This window comes from Ailuropoda melanoleuca, chromosome 13, assembly GCF_002007445.2.
Source record: "Ailuropoda melanoleuca isolate Jingjing chromosome 13, ASM200744v2, whole genome shotgun sequence".
Classification (NCBI taxonomy): Eukaryota; Metazoa; Chordata; class Mammalia; order Carnivora; family Ursidae; genus Ailuropoda; species Ailuropoda melanoleuca.
In genome coordinates, this window is record NC_048230.1 from 20,543,119 (window position 1) to 20,564,711 (window position 21,593).

A 21,593-nucleotide genomic window follows, 5' to 3' on the forward strand; every position below is an offset into this window, starting at 1 on the left:
CAAATAAATCAATCTTTGAAACATTTATTCAGCTTGCAGGGCAACAGGCTTAACCTTTGCCTCTCTGAGCCTTGGTTTCTTTGAAGGTAACGTTGGGATGGTACCATCTCCCCCCTGCTGGCTCCCATCCTGGACCCTCAGCTGTCATACTCATTATAAAATTACTGAAAAGTGCACACATTGTAAGTATACACTTCGATGGATTTTCACGCACTGAACACACCTGTGAAGCCAGCACCCATCTCAAGAAATAAGGCATTGTTGGCACCTAGCCGCCCCCTCCTCGGGCTCCCTCCCAGTCGCTGTTCCCCGCAGGGGATGCTGTCCTGGCTTCTAACAACGCGGGCTACTTTTGCCCATTTGGGGTCTTCCTATAAAAGGAAAAGATACAGCTTGGATCTTTCACGTCTGGCTTCTTTGTGGGTGTCATCAGAGGGGTGGAGTGTGAGTGGGGATTCTCCCTCCCCATCTCTGCATGGTGGCCCGTTCATGCCATGGATTTGCCCATTCTGTGGCTCATGGGCAGCTCCACTGTTTTAAACTTAGCAAGTCCATTAAACCCATCCACTCAGTCCCCAGCCAGAGAGACTGTCCCCAGGCCACCCCTAACTCAGACGGTTAGGTCTCCAAGCCTGGAGCGTGTTTCCCACCTCCGCTGGGTCCAGCCTGAGCTTCCCCTCCTCTAGGAAGCCTTTCTGGGGCACCCCTGCCTCTGACGGGACTTTCCCTTGCTTTACTCTGCATGTGGCAGCCAGGTAAGTGACTGTTACCCGAGAGTGATAGAGGCCCCTTATGTCCCAGCGGCCTTTTATTACAGCACTTAAACGTGGTCATTATCTGCTCGTTGTTTCAGAACAACTTCCAGGAGCAGAGAGGAGGAACAGTGTCGGGCCTGGCTCACAAAAGAAAAAGCAGGCTTCACCTGCTCTGGTGACAGGGCCATCCAGGCCTCGAGACACCCAGCCTGGGTTTCCCCCTACCTGCGCCCCCTGCCCCTGGGAACACATCCCATCTTCTATTCTTTTCCTGGCTGGCCCCAGGCTCTCCGGCCCCCAGCACCAGGCCGGGTACACAGGAGCAGCCCCGATGCGGGCTGGGTGATGCCAGACAAGGGAGTGTGACATAGCCGGGATGGAGCCCAAGTTCGAGGTCATGGCAGGGAATCACTGTATGAATGTGAGCATGGGTGGCATGGCTTTCTGAGGAGCCATGGAAATGGGGGCGGGCTCCTTCCTCGCCCCAAAGCTCAGCCTCGAGTGAGTCCTGGGAGTGACAACCGCCTCTCCGCCGGCTCCCCACCCGGAGAGGCAGGCGCTGGAGCGAGAGGCTGCTGGGACCTTGTTCTGGTTTCATAGACAAGTGGCCTGGTGGCAACGATCGAGAGATCTCGGGGGCGTGAAGCCCCAGAGAGCTGCTCTGACCCACCAGGAGACCCAGCCTGAGCTCCTTTCCCTTTCCCCACCTTGGCAGGGCCCGTTCCAGGGCACATCCTCTGTGCTCGTGTCCCTAGACTATTCACCCCAGAGCCCTTGCTAGGACAGCGATGGGACAGGTCAGAGACAACACGCCCAGAACTGAACTCCTGCCCATCCCCGCCTCGGCAGCCTGCTCACCCCGAGGGACGGCCTCTGCTTCCCTCTTCCAGGTCCAAAATCCTTGGGGTCCTCCTTGATTATTCTCTTCCTCTCACATCCTCCACCCAACCCTTGAGCAAACCCTGTCCACTCCACCTTCAAATCACTAGGCTGAACTAGATGGAAATGCTCGATTCGACGGTTTCTATCTACCAAACGGCAACTTCGCCAGGCTCCCCCGATATACCCAGAGTCTGACCACTTGTCTCCACCCCACTCCCTCGCCTAGATTATTGCCTTAGCCCCTCTCTGGCCATCCTGCTCCCACCCCTGCCACTTGGCCTGGCAGACTTTTCCAGCACAGCAGCCAGAGGGAGATGTTGATGAAATCCAAGTCAGACCATGCCACCACGTCAGTCTCATGGTGCAAAATGGCTGAAGGCTCTCCATGTCCCTCAGAGTAAAGGCCGAAGTCCCATGTGGCCCTCAGGACCCTCTTGTCTGTCTCCCCACGTCTCCGACTTCGTGTCCCCCACTGCCCTCTGTCACTCTGCCCTCAAGGTGGCAGTCCTATGCCTCATGTGCTCAATACCTGTGAGTGCTCCTTCTCATGGAGGTCCTCCCTGACCTTCCTAATGAAGGCTGTACCTCGCCCCCACCCCCACCCCATCCCTGCACCCCATCCCTCTTAGCCGGTCCCATCTCCCCCTTCCAGCGTCCTATAGAATTGAGTGATGTATTGTGTCTATTGCTCGTCCGTCTGCTCCCCCTTGAACACGTGCTCCACGAGGACCGGGTATTCCCCACAGCCTGGACAGTGCTTGGCACAGAGAAGGCTCTCATACGCCTTTGGGGAACACAGGAATGAGTGAGTGAACAGAGGAAGGAAGGGTACTGTCCGAAGCTCGGTTCCTGCGGCTGAGGGCCCGGGGGTATGGCATGCTTTCTCCCTGACACCAAGGCCACAGCTCTTGGGACCCAAAGTCAAGTGCGAAGGACAGGGTGGGGGGAGGTCATTCCTGGACCCCATAGTGCTCCCTGCAGCCCTGCTGGGCAGGATGGAAGATCCCTTCTCAAACCACTACCACTCAGCCGTTCCTGGGGGGAGGGTGAGCGCTGGCTGCTCTGAGCTGGACTGGGAGCACGGCCCCACAGCCCCTCCCTCACTGTCACCACACAGTTTCCACGGTGACAACAGCTTCCTTAATAATGCGATTCAACAGCTGGATGGGGCTGATAAGGTCTGACACCCAGAATGGACTGCACAGGGGAAGGCCCCTCCGTGGGCACGGAGGCTGAAATCCCTGGAGACCCAAGCAGGAGGCAGGGGGGCTGGAGGATGTCTCCAGCTGGTCACAGCCCTCTCAGGGACTTTCCAGCACCCCCCCCACCTCCCCCCCACCCCTCCCCATCGCGGCCCCAGGCTTGTTGACAGCCTCTGTGCTGGGGAGAGTAATTACTTCCTTAATCCTGTGCAGGAGGGAGAGGGGGAAGAAGGGATCAACTGACAAGTTCATTTATCTCGGCAGAAATGGAGGTGTGGAAGGGGCAAGGGCCCGCTCCGATCCCAGCTCTCGCTCGCTGCTCTACTGTGGTGGCCACGGCAGCCTTTGCAAGGGCCTCAGGGTGGGGGTGAAACCCGCCACGGGGTGGGGGGGGTGCGGGCTAGGCCCTGCCCCTGCTGGAGGGGGGGCCGTGGCCACCAACAACGACTTTGGTTATTTGAGCGCCCCTGTGCCTGGGGATTATCACCTCGTGTTCACAAGAGCTGAGGCCCACGGGTGGCTGGGGAGTGACCGCCCTGGTTCCCATGGGCTGGCCCCGGGGCTTGGACTCAGGCAGCCTAGCTCCAGAGTCCCCGTGTCCCAGCTCTGCGGCACTTCCCCTACACCCCGCAGGACTCATGATATCCCACAGGCGTCCAGATCCACTGAAATGTTAAAATTCTCCTTTCAGCTCACACAGCCCAGCCCCCCAATCACCCCTTTGCTGCGGTTCTTCTCCCCGAGATGAGGGGGAGGGCCTGCAGTTCTGGGAGCCACTGGGCTAGAAACCTGAATGCCCCAGAAGGAAAGAGACCCAATCCAAGGCTTAGGCCCTTGTTAGCAACCCCGGTACGACCTCCTGGCCCTGGCCCTGGAAACAGGAACAGCTCTGGGCAGGGCAGGGAGAGGCCGGGCCACCCAGCAGGGGCACATCGAAGTGTCACCCCTCTCTCAGGGACCCTGCTGCACCTGCTGCCCGGGGACAGGCCCCGCCAGGGAGACAAGACCCAGGCACTCTGATCCTGTCTCCTGCAGGGGTCAGGGGGCAGGCGCTGTGGGACCCTCTCTCCCTGTGGAGGCCAGCCCTGGGGCTCTAAGACCATTTCTCAGTCTGGGGGCCGGCAGACAGCATGGCAAAGTTCCCTCCCAAATGCTACTTCTTTAAATCTTTTTTTTTTTTTTAATTTTTTTTTTTTAAGATTTTATTTATTTATTTGACAGAGACAGAGACAGCCAGCGAGAGAGGGAACACAAGCAGGGGGAGTGGGAGAGGAAGAAGCAGGCCCATAGCGGAGGAGCCTGATGTGGGGCTCGATCCCATAACGCCGGGATCACGCCCTGAGCCGAAGGCAGACGCTTTAACCGCTGTGCCACCCAGGCGCCCCCCAAATGCTACTTCTGACTCACTTCCTTCCCTAAATCTCTGGCCCTCAAGACCCAGGTCCAGGGGCTGTTGGGGAATAGCCGGGCTGGGGAGAAGCCAGCCTAGGGCCACAAGGGACCACGGACCCTCCTGCAGGAGCTAGGAGCTCAGCGGCTCAAAGCGGTCCAGCCCCAGCCTTGCTGCCCCACAGCTGGGGCGGAGGGAGGGGATTCTAGAGGCCCTCACCTGGCAGGGAGGACTGGGTGCTTAAGGGGAAAATGCTGGTGCTCAGTAGGCTGAAGGGGTGCCCACCTTTCACCCACCTGCCTACCTGATAGGCCTTGCCTCTGCCAGTCTGCCCACAGCTTTGCAAGTCATTACTTTCATTTGAGAGTCAAAGTACATTGAAACCAGAGTCCATTACTCCCACGCTCTGGTAATCACCTACTTGGTTGGGCAAAGACCCAAGAAGAAGCCGAAGTCCCTAATACCCTAATGTTTGGAGGGCTGTAATCATGACCACGGCCCTGAGTGTAAGGATCAGCCTCCCAGAATCAGCATTGAGAACCTGGACCTGAAGGGGGTCCCGGAGCCCACCGAAGCTCAGCTGGAGCCCAGAGAGGGTGAGCGATTTGCCAGAAGTCACAGAGCTAGTGAGTGACAGGATGGAGCTAGCTGGACCAGGGCAGGAGACAGGGAGCTGAGGGCTTTGCCTCCCCCTTCGGATGGGCAGACAGCCAATGGAACGGTGAGCGTGCCAGTGCCTGACCAGTGGCAGACTCGTTGGTCTCTATCAAGAGCTGCTGCTAGGCAAACTCCATGTCTGAAGCAGAGAGAGAGCCAGGGAAAGAGAGGTCAGGAAATCTCAGAGAAGGAACCGGTGAATCTTCTCCTGGCCACATCTTCCCTCGTCCTAATTGGTCACAGAATTTCAGGGTGGAATCCCAACTCCTTCCTTGCCTTGAATCCCCTCTCCACCATCCCTCCCAAGTGGTCACTCACCATATGCTTGCATACCCTCAGTGCTGGGGAGCTCACTACTTTTCAGGCAATCGGTGCCATCTTTGGACCGTTCTCACGGTCAGGATCTTCAGATTTCTGAGCCCACATCAGCCTCCCCAGCGCTTCTTGGGACATCAGACCAAGGCTAATTTTGCAAAGAGGTCAAGACCTCCTGAGGCACTTGTACTCTCTTTACCACCTGAGCGCACCCCTGGGTCCACTGCTCATCAAAGAAGGTAATTCTCCAGGTAGGAGGCAATGGGCCAGCCAAGAAAGGGACACTACCACTTCTTTATTCTAGAGGCATCTTTGCTCTGGCCTCATCAGCCAGGGCACTTCGGTGATAGTTCATTCATTTGGAATTTATTGCCACAAAAACTCTCCAGGCATTGGTGTGCCTGGGTGGCACAGCGGTTAAGCGTCTGCCTTCGGCTAAGGGCGTGATCCCGGTGTTCTGGGATCGAGCCCCACATCAGGCTCCTCTGCTGTGAGCCTGCTTCTTCCTCTCCCACTCCCCCAGCTTGTGTTCCCTCTCTCACTGGCTGTCTCTCTCTCTGTGTCAAATAAATAAAATCTTTAAAAAAACAAAAAACTCTCCAGGCACACTCAGAAGTGCTGGTGATCTACCCCAACGTGGCAGACGTGAGAGAGAGTCAAAGACAGAGAGAGATCGTTCACCCAGAGAATTCTGTGTGTGAGCACCCGGCTGTATGTGCACAAGTCCAGGGGCTCACGGACCCTTGGGAGTCTCCTGCCCTCTGACTCAGCTGAGGCCAATGGATTTAGCCACAAGATCCCCGGCAAAGAAATAGGAGCCCCTGGCCCCGCAGCCCTGTCAGCCCCTCTTGTCTAGGCCTTCCCAGACCGAACTCCCACTTCGAACCTCATTTCTCTTTCACTTCCCTCAGTCCCAGGAACACCAGGACCTGTCAGTCCCCCACAGAAAGTTTTGTAGTTCTCAAAATCATTTTCCCTTCCCCGCTCACGTGATCTCCACAGCAATCTTGGGAGGCGCTTAGGAGATGGGTTATTCTCCCATTTCACAGGTGGAGTGACTGAGGCTGTGCAGGTAAGCTAAAAAAGGCTTGGAAAACAAGTGGCCCGACAGGCCTGAATTACTTCCCACAAGATGGGTCCCCTGCAGGCCCCTGAGATAAAAGATTCAAGGACAAGTCTACCCGAATAATATACAATCCAAATGAGATGCAAACTAGCCCACCATCAATGGAGGCATCCAGAACTCCAAGCTTCAGGCCCTCCCTGGTCTCAGTGCTGCAAACTTCTAGCGGAGGAGCTGGGAGCCTTCCTGCCTTCTCCCCAGCCCACTTCCTGACTCCAACCACGTTGGGCTGGGTGCAGCCTGGCACGACTTTCCGGAGTCAGAAGGTCATGTGGAAGATGGAAGGTGTTTAGACTGGGAGGAGGAAGAGGAGTGATTTCCCTGTCCTTTGAGGTATCCAAGCAGAGACCTCCACAAGGGGTTCATCCTTTGGACATAAAATAGATTAACTGCCTCGCATGGACCCTGAGGTCCTCAGAGAAAGTCCAGACAGCTCATGAGCAGCAAGGAATCTAGGGGCAAGGGCCTAGAAGCCCCAGGACGCACAGACAGTGGCCAAGTTGGAGCCATAACTCAGGGGGCCTGCTTCCCAGTCCAGCGATCGGCCACTTACCGTTGTGTGACCTTGGCAAGTTCATCCTCTCCCTGGCTCTCAGCTTCCCAAGCTCTGCAGTAAAGGCTGGACTAGAGCTGCTTCAAGCCCCCAAGTTCTGTGGAATCGCTTAGATTCTGCAATATCATGGGAAGGTAGAGCCAAAGCGGCCCTGAGCGTGGAACAGGAAGGGAGTCAGGGGTTCCTCACCTCCACGTCCTCAAAGCCTGTCTCTGGGCAGTACTAGGCTCTTGGAGTTCACTGTCGCCCCCCCAGGCACAGGGCGCCTTTGCCCTTGAGGCTTGGGGGTATTTGCCCCTTCAATTTGCATGTCCTCTGCCCAGCTAGCTGAGACAGGGTGACCTTGTTCTGGCCATGCCAGCCAGGCTCCCCAGAGATCTGTGAAACACAGTAGGCTCATGAGCCCAGGCACAACCTCTGGACTTGGTGACCAGCGATGAATCCAAGCGGGATGACGGACGGGGGTGGGCAAGAGGGTTGCACTGTCTTTGATTAGTGACCCAGAGGGAAAAAGAGACCCTCAAAGATACTATTTTATAGGTACTCCATTGTAGAGGTCCCGAGTTTGAAACACCCCGAGAACAGGGCTCCTGACTGGGTATGCACACTCTGTACACACACACGCATCCACACCCACACAGAGCACACCCGTGGATGGCACACCCCGGGCACACGAACATCGGGCACATAGGTACACATACTTGAAATGGAAAAAAGAGTTAGCGATTGAAAAATCAGAGGCCCTCAGGGCACCTGGGTGGCTCAGTCAATGAAGCGTCTGCTTTCAGCTTGGGTTGTGATCCTGGTGTCTCAGGATCAAGCCCCACTTCGGGCTCTCTGCTCAGCGGGGAGTCTGCTTCTTTCTCTCCCTCTGCACCTTCCCCCAAACTCCCCCCCCCACTCTTGTTCTCTCTTTCTCTCTCTGTCTCTCCAATAAATAAACAAAATCTTTAAAAAAAAAAAATCAGAGGCCCTGGATTTGAGGTCAGCCTAAGCTGGGCATCCCTCACATGACCATGGACAAGCCCCTTGAATATGAGATCATTTCCTGAGCTCTGTTTTCTTCTAACTGGGTGACTTTGCAAGTCCCTTCCTCTCCCTGGGCCTCCCTTTCCCCATCTATAAAAGGATGGCTCAGTCGGTTAGGCATCTGCTTTCAGCTCAGGTCATGGTCCCAGGGTCCTGGAATTGAGTCCCACATGGGACTTCCTGCTCAGCAGGGAGTCTGCTTTTCCCTCTGCCCCCCACTCTCTTGCTCTCTCTTCCTCTATCTCTCTCAAATAAATAAATAACATCTTAAAAAAAAAATGGAGAGGGTTGGAGGGGGACTCCCTGCTTCCTAGCTTCTCTTAACTCCAGAGAAAAGAAGGTGGCAGGATTGCTTTTCAAGAAGAGCAGAGACAGCTTCCCAAACTATCAGCCGGGTTGAACAGGCAGGCACTCTGGATGCCGGAGAGAGAGAGGGCGCAGGTGTAAAGGTGGACAACTGAGCTCTAGTACATGTGGGGGCATCTTCCGATTCGTGCCTCCTTCCCCAGGCTCTTTCTGCGCCGGTGAGGGCAGGACAGGTCCCCGAGGCCCCCAGGGACCCGGCTATGGCCAGACCTCCTCCTGGCGTCGCATCGCCCCCTCCCCAGGGCCCTCGCAGGGGCTGGCCGGTGCGCGCCCTCGGGCCGGGACACCTCCTTACCCAGAACGTGGAGCCGCACAGGCCGTCCATGGGGCCGAGGCGCCGCGGCCAGGAAGCCGAGTGCGGCAGGCTGCCCAGGCAGGACCCAGCAGCGCCCCAGCCGCCTCTGCCCCCCCACAACCCCCACGCTCCGCCCCACCNCGGCTATGGCCAGACCTCCTCCTGGCGTCGCATCGCCCCCTCCCCAGGGCCCTCGCAGGGGCTGGCCGGTGCGCGCCCTCGGGCCGGGACACCTCCTTACCCAGAACGTGCCCGCCCGCCCCCCGGGCCCTGCCTTTGGCTCTTTGGGTGGAATCTCTTTGTCCTTTCGAATTGCGAATTGCGACAGAGCCTCTCTGAGACTGCGGCTCCGGGAGGGACTTTGGGCCAGGAGCGTGGGGAGCCGCTGATACAGTGAGGACTCCTTCGAGTGGCCAGTGGGCAGCGCCGGAAAGATGCCCCTCCAGATACTGAGGCTGATGGGGCTGGAGCAGGGTCTGTGTCCAAGAGGCATAACTCTGACGGGCCAGTAAGTCATAGAGCCGTGGAAAGTGACTTAGCAAGACGTCCTCCGTGAATATATCCCTGGTGAGGTCAAGGTCATCTCTGGACCTCAGTCTTCGCATCCGTGAAATGGGAATGCTTACATGCCCAGCCGATGGGGAAGTCGACCTCTCTGGGAGTTACCTGGGAACTGGCAGAAACCAGCACATGACTCGAGCCGGTGTGTGCGGTGTGCCTAAGGACAGGGAATAGGAGGGGGGCCGAGCACCATACAGACGGTGGCTTCCCATGGTTCTCTTAAATTGCTGCCTTCCTGAGGTTCTGTGGCTCCCCGATCGTGTGCCTGTTACTGCCCACCCCTCTGTGCCTCTACTTTTGCTCCTGAGAAACAGGGACAATCCTAGACCCCCCGCACAGATTCATTTCCTCCACTCTGGCCTCCGCGGGGTGAGGGGTGGGCAGGCGAGGCCCCAGAAGGAGCCCCGCAGTAGCACACTGCTGAGTCGTCACATTCTCCATCTGTAAAACGGATTTGGGGTCAGTGGTCTTCTGCTTGCCCCAGCTTGGCCGTTTTGTNTCTGCTTGCCCCAGCTTGGCCGTGTTGTGTCCTCCATCCTTCTATCTCTCACTCCCCCAGCAGGAGCACAGAAGCCAATTCACCGCCGCTTCCTGGGGCTGAGAAGGAATCCCTACCCCCTCACCCTCCACCCCTGCCCCGTCTCTCTCCAGCCCTCCACCTCCCCAACCCTGTGGTCTTGGCTCTGTCTTCCGGGTCTGCCAGGTTCACCCCAGTGATCCCTTCCCTGGTACTTGTTCTCAAGAGGTGTTCTCTTCCTTGGCTGCTTAGCAGCAGGCGTGGGTGGGCCCACAAGATAACACAGACGCAGCCAGCCACAGCCTGTCCCTCCGGGCTAGCAGGAAGTGACCAGAAGGAAGTCTATGTCACGAGCTATCAGAACCGAGATCTGAGCCTCACTGGACAGAGCAGGATGGATAAGGCTCCCCCTTCCCAGACAGAGGGATGGGGGTGGAGGTCCACTTCCCCTACACGGGGCAAGCCCTCTCCACCCTTTGTCTGCCCCCCTCCCCTCCACTGACCCAGTCACCCTCCACCCTGCCCCCATCTCTGAGCCCAAGACTTTCCAGAGCTTTCACATCTCGTCACAGAGTGCCTTCGGTTATATTTAGTCGTGAAGAGTCTGTCTTCCCTGCCAGTCTGAGAGGTCCCCAAGCGCAAGGACCGACTGAGTCACCTCCCACCCCCCTCCCCACCCCAGACAGTAACTTCTGTGTACCGTGTGACCTCAACAAGGCCTTTGAGGTCTCTGGGACGAGGTTTCTTGAACAACTTGGACAAAATGCCATCTAAGGTCTCTTGCAGCCCTGGTGATCCAGGCTTCTGTGGTGAGCAACTGGGGCTCCTTCTCCAACCCTGCTTCTAGCGTGGGGCCAGGACCCTGGGGACTGAAGAACTGTCCCTTTGGCACCATCCCATCTTGCCACTGGAAAGCCCTTCCCGAGCTCACGGCTTTGGGTGGGAACCTCCGGGATCATGGGAGGGGACCTTAGCAATCCTCAATGTCTCCAATCTCTCTCGAGGTATTCACTGGGGTTTTGCCATTTCTGGCCCCTCTTAGAAGGTGATCCGTTTCGCACAGTCCTTGAATGACAACGATGAAACTCCTAGGATATGATTGTTTTGGCTCTACCAGAGCAAGAAAACGGAGGCCCTGAGATGTCTTATCCCGGCAGGGGTGGAGGAGCTCCCCGGCTTCAAGTGCGGGACTGTTTCCTTGTGGCTGCTTTGAGCAGGATGTATTTCTAGTGTTCTGAGCTGTTGCATTCATGCCCCACCCCCCAGCCCATCTTCAGGGTTGTTCGCACAGTCCCCTCCCTACACCTCCCCTCCCTTTCTGCACTTGGCAAACTCTACCCATCTTTGATTTCACTCAAGCCCCACAGCCCCCCCCCAAACCTTCCATGGACCTCCCTCACCCCCATCCTGGGCTAAGGACCCTTCCTCTGCACCGTCCCCACCCCCCTTGTACTCACTGGTTGTCTTGCTCACCTCCCCCAGGAGACTGTGTACATCTTCAGAATAGGAACCAAGCCCATTTGTTCATTGCTGTATCCTCAGCACCCGGGACAGTGACTGGTAAGATTGAGCCTCAGGAAATGTTTGTTGACTGACTAAACAAGTATCTCGTGTCCTTAGAAGAGGACTTAGTGAGGCTACTGTGGTCTCAGCTACAGTCCCAGCAGTGGGCACTGTCCACTCTGCTTTCGACTTTCCAGAACCAAGATGTTTCCAGCTGGAGGCTCCTGAGAGGAGAAATAAAGACCTGTGGGTTGGGCTGCAGCAGAGACAGGGGCTGCACACACCCCCCCCCCAAGTTTTGTGGCCCAACCCCATCCTCCCCTCCAACTGACTGCAGCTCCAGGAGGGATGGGCGGAGCGTGTGCTGTGCCTCCCCCACGGGTGAGCATCCCAGGGGAACCCAGCGGAGATTTCCGGGCAGGGAGATGGAAAGATAAGATAATTGCAAGGTACAGCTCTGAGCAGGAATGACAGCAGAGAGAAGAAAGCAGAGCAAGGCAGGGACAGGGAGACCCAGGGACAGGAAATGCTGCAAACGCAGAGAGCCAGGTGGGAACTAGGGCAGGGAAGGGTGTGGGATAGCAAAGGCTATTCTAGTTCTCCCCTTCACTCACTGCCTGAGTCTTTTGAGCCCCTGTGGCTCCTTGGAGGCCTGGAGCACCCCCGAACAAGATCCAGCTACCCAGCTCCAGTCTCCCCCTTCTCTTCTCCCATGTGGTTGGGCGGAAACCTGTTTTGTCCAGATTCCAGCCTGGTGGGGGCCACACAGAGCCCCCTCGTGGCCTCCGCAACGCAACCCGAATTGATCTGATTTGGCACGCATGTGAGCACTGGCTGCTGTGCCCGATTCAGGAGTTTTCAAAGCAAGAAGAATTAATTAGCTCCCTGGGCCACAGTCAGCAGCTCCCACACCTGGACTGGGGCTCAGACAGAGTTCTGAAGTTCTTAGTCGATTTCCCCCCTGGGTGTTTGCCGGACCTGCCACCTCCTTGACCTGCCTCGCTGTGTCCTCGGAGGGGGGAGCCAGCCCACAACTGAACTCGCTCCTGACAGCCACTGTCCTGGATGAGTCCTGGGTCCCCTGGCCTTAGGCAGGAATCACTGGGCGCTGTGGACTCCGCACTCCCAAGGCTGGGATCCCCTATGCACAAACACTTCATTGGGCCCGTGCGCGTGTCTCCTCCTTTGGAGGGCTATGCAGGGCACGCGTCTGTAGAAGGTGTCCGTCAGTGTGCTGTCCTCTCCCTGGCCAGGTCCCTCTACAGAAGGAGCACCGGGTGGGGGGTGGTGGTGAAGGTGCTTTGTGCTGCCACCTGGTGTCTGAAGTCCTCACTGCACTACAGCGCCCAGCCCCCAGGTCCGCCGGCTCAGCGGGCCCAGGAAAGGCGAGGCAAGGCCATGGGGCACCAGGTTGTGATGGGTGGGGACTAAGGGTGACGATGGAGGTGAAAGCTGTTTGGAAAGTGGGAGAGGCCTGGGTGGAGCACAGGGAGAGGACAGGAAGGACAAGAGGGGTGGCGGGGGGGCGGTGCTCTGTGGTTCCAGGGCAGCTTTATGCCAGGGAAAGGGGATGCCTGGGAAACTGGGTGATCGCAGAACCAGCTTTGGCCAGTTCTTGGACGAACACCTGGAGCTGAGGGACACCTCCCCCTGTAAACGTCTCTCTCCTCACAGGAGCAGAAGGACGGTGGGTTCCTTTAAGCTTCCGAGTATGCGGAGCCCGGAACCCATTTCCACAAACGCAAATGCAAAGGCCTTGGAAAAGGCCTCCCCTGCCAGCAATTCCGGGATCAGGATTCCTTGCACCACGCCCCATTCCCTCCCCAATGAGAAGAGGCAGGGTTGTGTGAAGCCAGTGGGCTAGAGGTTGGCCAGACCTAGGATGACCCAACTCTGCCATCTCCTGCCTGTGTGATCTTGGGCAGGTCACTAACCCTCTCTGAACCCATTGCCTCGTGGAAAAAAATGAAAGCCTGGTATCCTTGTTAGGGTGGTGGGAGGAGTAAGTGAGAGATTGCAGAGGGGCCTCTGACTTGTTTTTAGCACCAGCTCTGCTCTCTCCTCCTGCCAGTCCCCACCCCCCACCCCCAGGCAGACCTTTTCCTGGAGTCTTGGGGGGGAGGAAGCAGAGGCAGACAAGCCCGAGGTGGGGGCCGGCTGCTGTTGACACAATTCCCCCTGAACCCCCAAGGAGAAGGCTGAGAGCAGAAGGGCCGGGGTAGATGTTCTTACCTCCAAAGGCTCCCACTGCCCTGAAGCTCCTGGCTGGTTCCAACCCTGCCCCCCACCCCAGGCCTTAATCCAAGACCTACGTTGCTGCCACCAGCCCCTCCTCATCCCGGCCTCCTTCAGGCTCCTCCTTCAGGCTCCTCCCGGCCTCCTTCAGGCTCCTCCACTCCCCATGTACTCTGAGCAGATACAGCCATCCAGACAGACGTCATGAGGTGTCCATCATCATTATTACTACTATTAATAAGAATCAGCAGTGTTATTATTTCCACTTTTTTTTTTNCAAGCAGGGGGAGTGGGAGAGGAAGAAGCAGGCCCATAGCGGAGGAGCCTGATGTGGGGCTCGATCCCATAACGCCGGGATCACGCCCTGAGCCGAAGGCAGACGCTTTAACCGCTGTGCCACCCAGGCGCCCCCCAAATGCTACTTCTGACTCACTTCCTTCCCTAAATCTCTGGCCCTCAAGACCCAGGTCCAGGGGCTGTTGGGGAATAGCCGGGCTGGGGAGAAGCCAGCCTAGGGCCACAAGGGACCACGGACCCTCCTGCAGGAGCTAGGAGCTCAGCGGCTCAAAGCGGTCCAGCCCCAGCCTTGCTGCCCCACAGCTGGGGCGGAGGGAGGGGATTCTAGAGGCCCTCACCTGGCAGGGAGGACTGGGTGCTTAAGGGGAAAATGCTGGTGCTCAGTAGGCTGAAGGGGTGCCCACCTTTCACCCACCTGCCTACCTGATAGGCCTTGCCTCTGCCAGTCTGCCCACAGCTTTGCAAGTCATTACTTTCATTTGAGAGTCAAAGTACATTGAAACCAGAGTCCATTACTCCCACGCTCTGGTAATCACCTACTCGGTTGGGCAAAGACCCAAGAAGAAGCCCAAGTCCCTAATACCCTAATGTTTGGAGGGCTGTAATCATGACCACGGCCCTGAGTGTAAGGATCAGCCTCCCAGAATCAGCATTGAGAACCTGGACCTGAAGGGGGTCCCGGAGCCCACCGAAGCTCAGCTGGAGCCCAGAGAGGGTGAGCGATTTGCCAGAAGTCACAGAGCTAGTGAGTGACAGGATGGAGCTAGCTGGACCAGGGCAGGAGACAGGGAGCTGAGGGCTTTGCCTCCCCCTTCGGATGGGCAGACAGCCAATGGAACGGTGAGCGTGCCAGTGCCTGACCAGTGGCAGACTCGTTGGTCTCTATCAAGAGCTGCTGCTAGGCAAACTCCATGTCTGAAGCAGAGAGAGAGCCAGGGAAAGAGAGGTCAGGAAATCTCAGAGAAGGAACCGGTGAATCTTCTCCTGGCCACATCTTCCCTCGCCCTAATTGGTCACAGAATTTCAGGGTGGAATCCCAACTCCTTCCTTGCCTTGAATCCCCTCTCCACCATCCCTCCCAAGTGGTCACTCACCATATGCTTGCATACCCTCAGTGCTGGGGAGCTCACTACTTTTCAGGCAATCGGTGCCATCTTTGGACCGTTCTCACGGTCAGGACCTTCAGATTTCTGAGCCCACATCAGCCTCCCCAGCGCTTCTTGGGACATCAGACCAAGGCTAATTTTGCAAAGAGGTCAAGACCTCCTGAGGCACTTGTACTCTCTTTACCACTTGAGTGCACCCCTGGGTCCACTGCTCATCAAAGAAGGTAATTCTCCAGGTAGGAGGCAATGGGCCAGCCAAGAAAGGGACACTACCACTTCTTTATTCTAGAGGCATCTTTGCTCTGGCCTCATCAGCCAGGGCACTTCGGTGATAGTTCATTCATTTGGAATTTATTGCCACAAAAACTCTCCAGGCATTGGTGTGCCTGGGTGGCACAGCGGTTAAGCGTCTGCCTTCGGCTCAGGGTGTGATCCTGGCGTTATGGGATCGAGCCCCACATCAGGCTCCTCTGCTGTGAGCCTGCTTCTTCCTCTCCCACTCCCCCAGCTTGTGTTCCCTCTCTCACTGGCTGTCTCTCTCTCTCTGTCAAATAAATAAAATCTTTAAAAAAACAAAAAACTCTCCAGGCACACTCAGAAGTGCTGGTGATCTACCCCAACGTGGCAGACGTGAGAGAGAGTCAAAGACAGAGAGAGATCGTTCACCCAGAGAATTCTGTGTGTGAGCACCCGGCTGTATGTGCACAAGTCCAGGGGCTCACGGACCCTTGGGAGTCTCCTGCCCTCTGACTCAGCTGGGGCTGAGGCCAATGGATTTAGCCACAAGATCCCCGGCAAAGAAATAGGAGCCCCTGGCCCCGCAGCCCTGTCAGCCCCTCTTGTCTAGGCCTTCCCAGACCGAACTCCCACTTCGAACCTCATTTCTCTTTCACTTCCCTCAGTCCCAGGAACACCAGGACCTGTCAGTCCCCCACAGAAAGTATTGTAGTTCTCAAAATCATTTTCCCTTCCCCGCTCACGTGATCTCCACAGCAATCTTGGGAGGCACTTAGGAAATGGGTTATTCTCCCATTTCACAGGTGGAGTGACTGAGGCTGTGCAGGTAAGCTAAAAAAGGCTTGGAAAACAAGTGGCCCGACAGGCCTGAATTACTTCCCACAAGATGGGTCCCCTGCAGGCCCCTGAGATAAAAGATTCAAGGACAAGTCTACCCGAATAATATACAATCCAAATGAGATGCAAACTAGCCCACCATCAATGGAGGCATCCAGAACTCCAAGCTTCAGGCCCTCCCTGGTCTCAGTGCTGCAAACTTCTAGCGGAGGAGCTGGGAGCCTTCCTGCCTTCTCCCCAGCCCACTTCCTGACTCCAACCACGTTGGGCTGGGTGCAGCCTGGCACGACTTTCCGGAGTCAGAAGGTCATGTGGAAGATGGAAGGTGTTTAGACTGGGAGGAGGAAGAGGAGTGATTTCCCTGTCCTTTGAGGTATCCAAGCAGAGACCTCCACAAGGGGTTCATCCTTTGGACATAAAATAGATTAACTGCCTCGCATGGACCCTGAGGTCCTCAGAGAAAGTCCAGACAGCTCATGAGCAGCAAGGAATCTAGGGGCAAGGGCCTAGAAGCCCCAGGACGCACAGACAGTGGCCAAGTTGGAGCCATAACTCAGGGGGCCTGCTTCCCAGTCCAGCGATCGGCCACTTACCGTTGTGTGACCTTGGCAAGTTCATCCTCTCCCTGGCTCTCAGCTTCCCAAGCTCTGCAGTAAAGGCTGGACTAGAGCTGCTTCAAGCCCCCAAGTTCTGTGGAATCGCTTAGATTCTGCAATATCATGGGAAGGTAGAGCCAAAGCGGCCCTGAGCGTGGAACAGGAAGGGAGTCAGGGGTTCCTCACCTCCACGTCCTCAAAGCCTGTCTCTGGGCAGTACTAGGCTCTTGGAGTTCACTGTCGCCCCCCCAGGCACAGGGCGCCTTTGCCCTTGAGGCTTGGGGGTATTTGCCCCTTCAATTTGCATGTCCTCTGCCCAGCTAGCTGAGACAGGGTGACCTTGTTCTGGCCATGCCAGCCAGGCTCCCCAGAGATCTGTGAAACACAGTAGGCTCATGAGCCCAGGCACAACCTCTGGACTTGGTGACCAGCGATGAATCCAAGCGGGATGACGGACGGGGGTGGGCAAGAGGGTTGCACTGTCTTTGATTAGTGACCCAGAGGGAAAAAGAGACCCTCAAAGATACTATTTTATAGGTACTCCATTGTAGAGGTCCCGAGTTTGAAACACCCCGAGAACAGGGCTCCTGACTGGGTATGCACACTCTGTACACACACACGCATCCACACCCACACAGAGCACACCCGTGGATGGCACACCCCGGGCACACGAACATCGGGCACATAGGTACACATACTTGAAATGGAAAAAAGAGTTAGCGATTGAAAAATCAGAGGCCCTCAGGGCACCTGGGTGGCTCAGTCAATGAAGCGTCTGCTTTCAGCTTGGGTTGTGATCCTGGTGTCTCAGGATCAAGCCCCACTTCGGGCTCTCTGCTCAGCGGGGAGTCTGCTTCTTTCTCTCCCTCTGCACCTTCCCCCAAACTCCCCCCCCCACTCTTGTTCTCTCTTTCTCTCTCTGTCTCTCCAATAAATAAACAAAATCTTTAAAAAAAAAAAATCAGAGGCCCTGGATTTGAGGTCAGCCTAAGCTGGGCATCCCTCACATGACCATGGACAAGCCCCTTGAATATGAGATCATTTCCTGAGCTCTGTTTTCTTCTAACTGGGTGACTTTGCAAGTCCCTTCCTCTCCCTGGGCCTCCCTTTCCCCATCTATAAAAGGATGGCTCAGTCGGTTAGGCATCTGCTTTCAGCTCAGGTCATGGTCCCAGGGTCCTGGAATTGAGTCCCACATGGGACTTCCTGCTCAGCAGGGAGTCTGCTTTTCCCTCTGCCCCCCACTCTCTTGCTCTCTCTTCCTCTATCTCTCTCAAATAAATAAATAACATCTTAAAAAAAAAATGGAGAGGGTTGGAGGGGGACTCCCTGCTTCCTAGCTTCTCTTAACTCCAGAGAAAAGAAGGTGGCAGGATTGCTTTTCAAGAAGAGCAGAGACAGCTTCCCAAACTATCAGCCGGGTTGAACAGGCAGGCACTCTGGATGCCGGAGAGAGAGAGGGCGCAGGTGTAAAGGTGGACAACTGAGCTCTAGTACATGTGGGGGCATCTTCCGATTCGTGCCTCCTTCCCCAGGCTCTTTCTGCGCCGGTGAGGGCAGGACAGGTCCCCGAGGCCCCCAGGGACCCGGCTATGGCCAGACCTCCTCCTGGCGTCGCATCGCCCCCTCCCCAGGGCCCTCGCAGGGGCTGGCCGGTGCGCGCCCTCGGGCCGGGACACCTCCTTACCCAGAACGTGCCCGCCCGCCCCCCGGGCCCTGCCTTTGGCTCTTTGGGTGGAATCTCTTTGTCCTTTCGAATTGCGAATTGCGACAGAGCCTCTCTGAGACTGCGGCTCCGGGAGGGACTTTGGGCCAGGAGCGTGGGGAGCCGCTGATACAGTGAGGACTCCTTCGAGTGGCCAGTGGGCAGCGCCGGAAAGATGCCCCTCCAGATACTGAGGCTGATGGGGCTGGAGCAGGGTCTGTGTCCAAGAGGCATAACTCTGACGGGCCAGTAAGTCATAGAGCCGTGGAAAGTGACTTAGCAAGACGTCCTCCGTGAATATATCCCTGGTGAGGTCAAGGTCATCTCTGGACCTCAGTCTTCGCATCCGTGAAATGGGAATGCTTACATGCCCAGCCGATGGGGAAGTCGACCTCTCCGGGAGTTACCTGGGAACTGGCAGAAACCAGCACATGACTCGAGCCGGTGTGTGCGGTGTGCCTAAGGACAGGGAATAGGAGGGGGGCCGAGCACCATACAGACGGTGGCTTCCCATGGTTCTCTTAAATTGCTGCCTTCCTGAGGTTCTGTGGCTCCCCGATCGTGTGCCTGTTGCTGCCCACCCCTCTGTGCCTCTACTTTTGCTTCTGAGAAACAGGGACAATCCTAGACCCCCCGCACAGATTCATTTCCTCCACTCTGGCCCCCGCGGGGTGAGGGGTGGGCAGGCGAGGCCCCAGAAGGAGCCCCGCAGTAGCACACTGCTGAGTCGTCACATTCTCCATCTGTAAAACGGATTTGGGGTCAGTGGTCTTCTGCTTGCCCCAGCTTGGCCGTTTTGTGTCCTCCATCCTTCTATCTCTCACTCCCCCAGCAGGAGCACAGAAGCCAATTCACCGCCGCTTCCTGGGGCTGAGAAGGAATCCCTACCCCCTCACCCTCCACCCCTGCCCCGTCTCTCTCCAGCCCTCCACCTCCCCAACCCTGTGGTCTTGGCTCTGTCTTCCGGGTCTGCCAGGTTCACCCCAGTGATCCCTTCCCTGGTACTTGTTCTCAAGAGGTGTTCTCTTCCTTGGCTGCTTAGCAGCAGGCGTGGGTGGGCCCACAAGATAACACAGACGCAGCCAGCCACAGCCTGTCCCTCCGGGCTAGCAGGAAGTGACCAGAAGGAAGTCTATGTCACGAGCTATCAGAACCGAGATCTGAGCCTCACTGGACAGAGCAGGATGGATAAGGCTCCCCCTTCCCAGACAGAGGGATGGGGGTGGAGGTCCACTTCCCCTACACGGGGCAAGCCCTCTCCACCCTTTGTCTGCCCCCCTCCCCTCCACTGACCCAGTCACCCTCCACCCTGCCCCCATCTCTGAGCCCAAGACTTTCCAGAGCTTTCACATCTCGTCACAGAGTGCCTTCGGTTATATTTAGTCGTGAAGAGTCTGTCTTCCCTGCCAGTCTGAGAGGTCCCCAAGCGCAAGGACCGACTGAGTCACCTCCCACCCCCCTCCCCACCCCAGACAGTAACTTCTGTGTACCATGTGACCTCAACAAGGCCTTTGAGGTCTCTGGGACGAGGTTTCTTGAACAACTTGGACAAAATGCCATCTAAGGTCTCTTGCAGCCCTGGTGATCCAGGCTTCTGTGGTGAGCAACTGGGGCTCCTTCTCCAACCCTGCTTCTAGCGTGGGGCCAGGACCCTGGGGACTGAAGAACTGTCCCTTTGGCACCATCCCATCTTGCCACTGGAAAGCCCTTCCCGAGCTCACGGCTTTGGGTGGGAACCTCCGGGATCATGGGAGGGGACCTTAGCAATCCTCAATGTCTCCAATCTCTCTCGAGGTATTCACTGGGGTTTTGCCATTTCTGGCCCCTCTTAGAAGGTGATCCGTTTCGCACAGTCCTTGAATGACAACGATGAAACTCCTAGGATATGATTGTTTTGGCTCTACCAGAGCAAGAAAACGGAGGCCCTGAGATGTCTTATCCCGGCAGGGGTGGAGGAGCTCCCCGGCTTCAAGTGCGGGACTGTTTCCTTGTGGCTGCTTTGAGCAGGATGTATTTCTAGTGTTCTGAGCTGTTGCATTCATGCCCCACCCCCCAGCCCATCTTCAGGGTTGTTCGCACAGTCCCCTCCCTACACCTCCCCTCCCTTTCTAAACTTGGCAAACTCTACCCATCTTTGATTTCACTCAAGCCCCACAGCCCCCCCCAAACCTTCCATGGACCTCCCTCACCCCCATCCTGGGCTAAGGACCCTTCCTCTGCACCGTCCCCACCCCCCTTGTACTCACTGGTTGTCTTGCTCACCTCCCCCAGGAGACTGTGTACATCTTCAGAATAGGAACCAAGCCCATTTGTTCATTGCTGTATCCTCAGCACCCGGGACAGTGACTGGTAAGATTGAGCCTCAGGAAATGTTTGTTGACTGACTAAACAAGTATCTCGTGTCCTTAGAAGAGGACTTAGTGAGGCTACTGTGGTCTCAGCTACAGTCCCAGCAGTGGGCACTGTCCACTCTGCTTTCGACTTTCCAGAACCAAGATGTTTCCAGCTGGAGGCTCCTGAGAGGAGAAATAAAGACCTGTGGGTTGGGCTGCAGCAGAGACAGGGGCTGCACACACCCCCCCCCCAAGTTTTGTGGCCCAACCCCATCCTCCCCTCCAACTGACTGCAGCTCCAGGAGGGATGGGCGGAGCGTGTGCTGTGCCTCCCCCACGGGTGAGCATCCCAGGGGAACCCAGCGGAGATTTCCGGGCAGGGAGATGGAAAGATAAGATAATTGCAAGGTACAGCTCTGAGCAGGAATGACAGCAGAGAGAAGAAAGCAGAGCAAGGCAGGGACAGGGAGACCCAGGGACAGGAAATGCTGCAAACGCAGAGAGCCAGGTGGGAACTAGGGCAGGGAAGGGTGTGGGATAGCAAAGGCTATTCTAGTTCTCCCCTTCACTCACTGCCTGAGTCTTTTGAGCCCCTGTGGCTCCTTGGAGGCCTGGAGCACCCCCGAACAAGATCCAGCTACCCAGCTCCAGTCTCCCCCTTCTCTTCTCCCATGTGGTTGGGCGGAAACCTGTTTTGTCCAGATTCCAGCCTGGTGGGGGCCACACAGAGCCCCCTCGTGGCCTCCGCAACGCAACCCGAATTGATCTGATTTGGCACGCATGTGAGCACTGGCTGCTGTGCCCGATTCAGGAGTTTTCAAAGCAAGAAGAATTAATTAGCTCCCTGGGCCACAGTCAGCAGCTCCCACACCTGGACTGGGGCTCAGACAGAGTTCTGAAGTTCTTAGTCGATTTCCCCCCTGGGTGTTTGCCGGACCTGCCACCTCCTTGACCTGCCTCGCTGTGTCCTCGGAGGGGGGAGCCAGCCCACAACTGAACTCGCTCCTGACAGCCACTGTCCTGGATGAGTCCTGGGTCCCCTGGCCTTAGGCAGGAATCACTGGGCGCTGTGGACTCCGCACTCCCAAGGCTGGGATCC

The 21,593-nt window shown here is 56.8% G+C and overlaps 1 protein-coding gene across 5 annotated transcripts in view; it reads right to left on the reverse strand.

Annotated features, from left to right (window-relative positions):
• The window catches only part of ABCC3 (ATP binding cassette subfamily C member 3), a 43,960-nt gene extending 35,286 nt beyond the window's left edge, over window positions 1–8,674 (reverse strand). For all 5 annotated transcript variants that reach the window (XR_004619411.1, XM_034639978.1, XM_034639979.1 and 2 more), the window contains exon 1: window positions 8,568–8,674. Coding sequence is in view for 4 of the 5 variants with exons in the window: in XM_034639978.1 (XP_034495869.1) it covers window positions 8,568–8,597 (30 nt within the window). In the remaining variant the exon portion in view is untranslated. The remainder of the gene's footprint in view (window positions 1–8,567) is intronic.
• Between the last annotated feature and the right edge of the window lie 12,919 nt (window positions 8,675–21,593).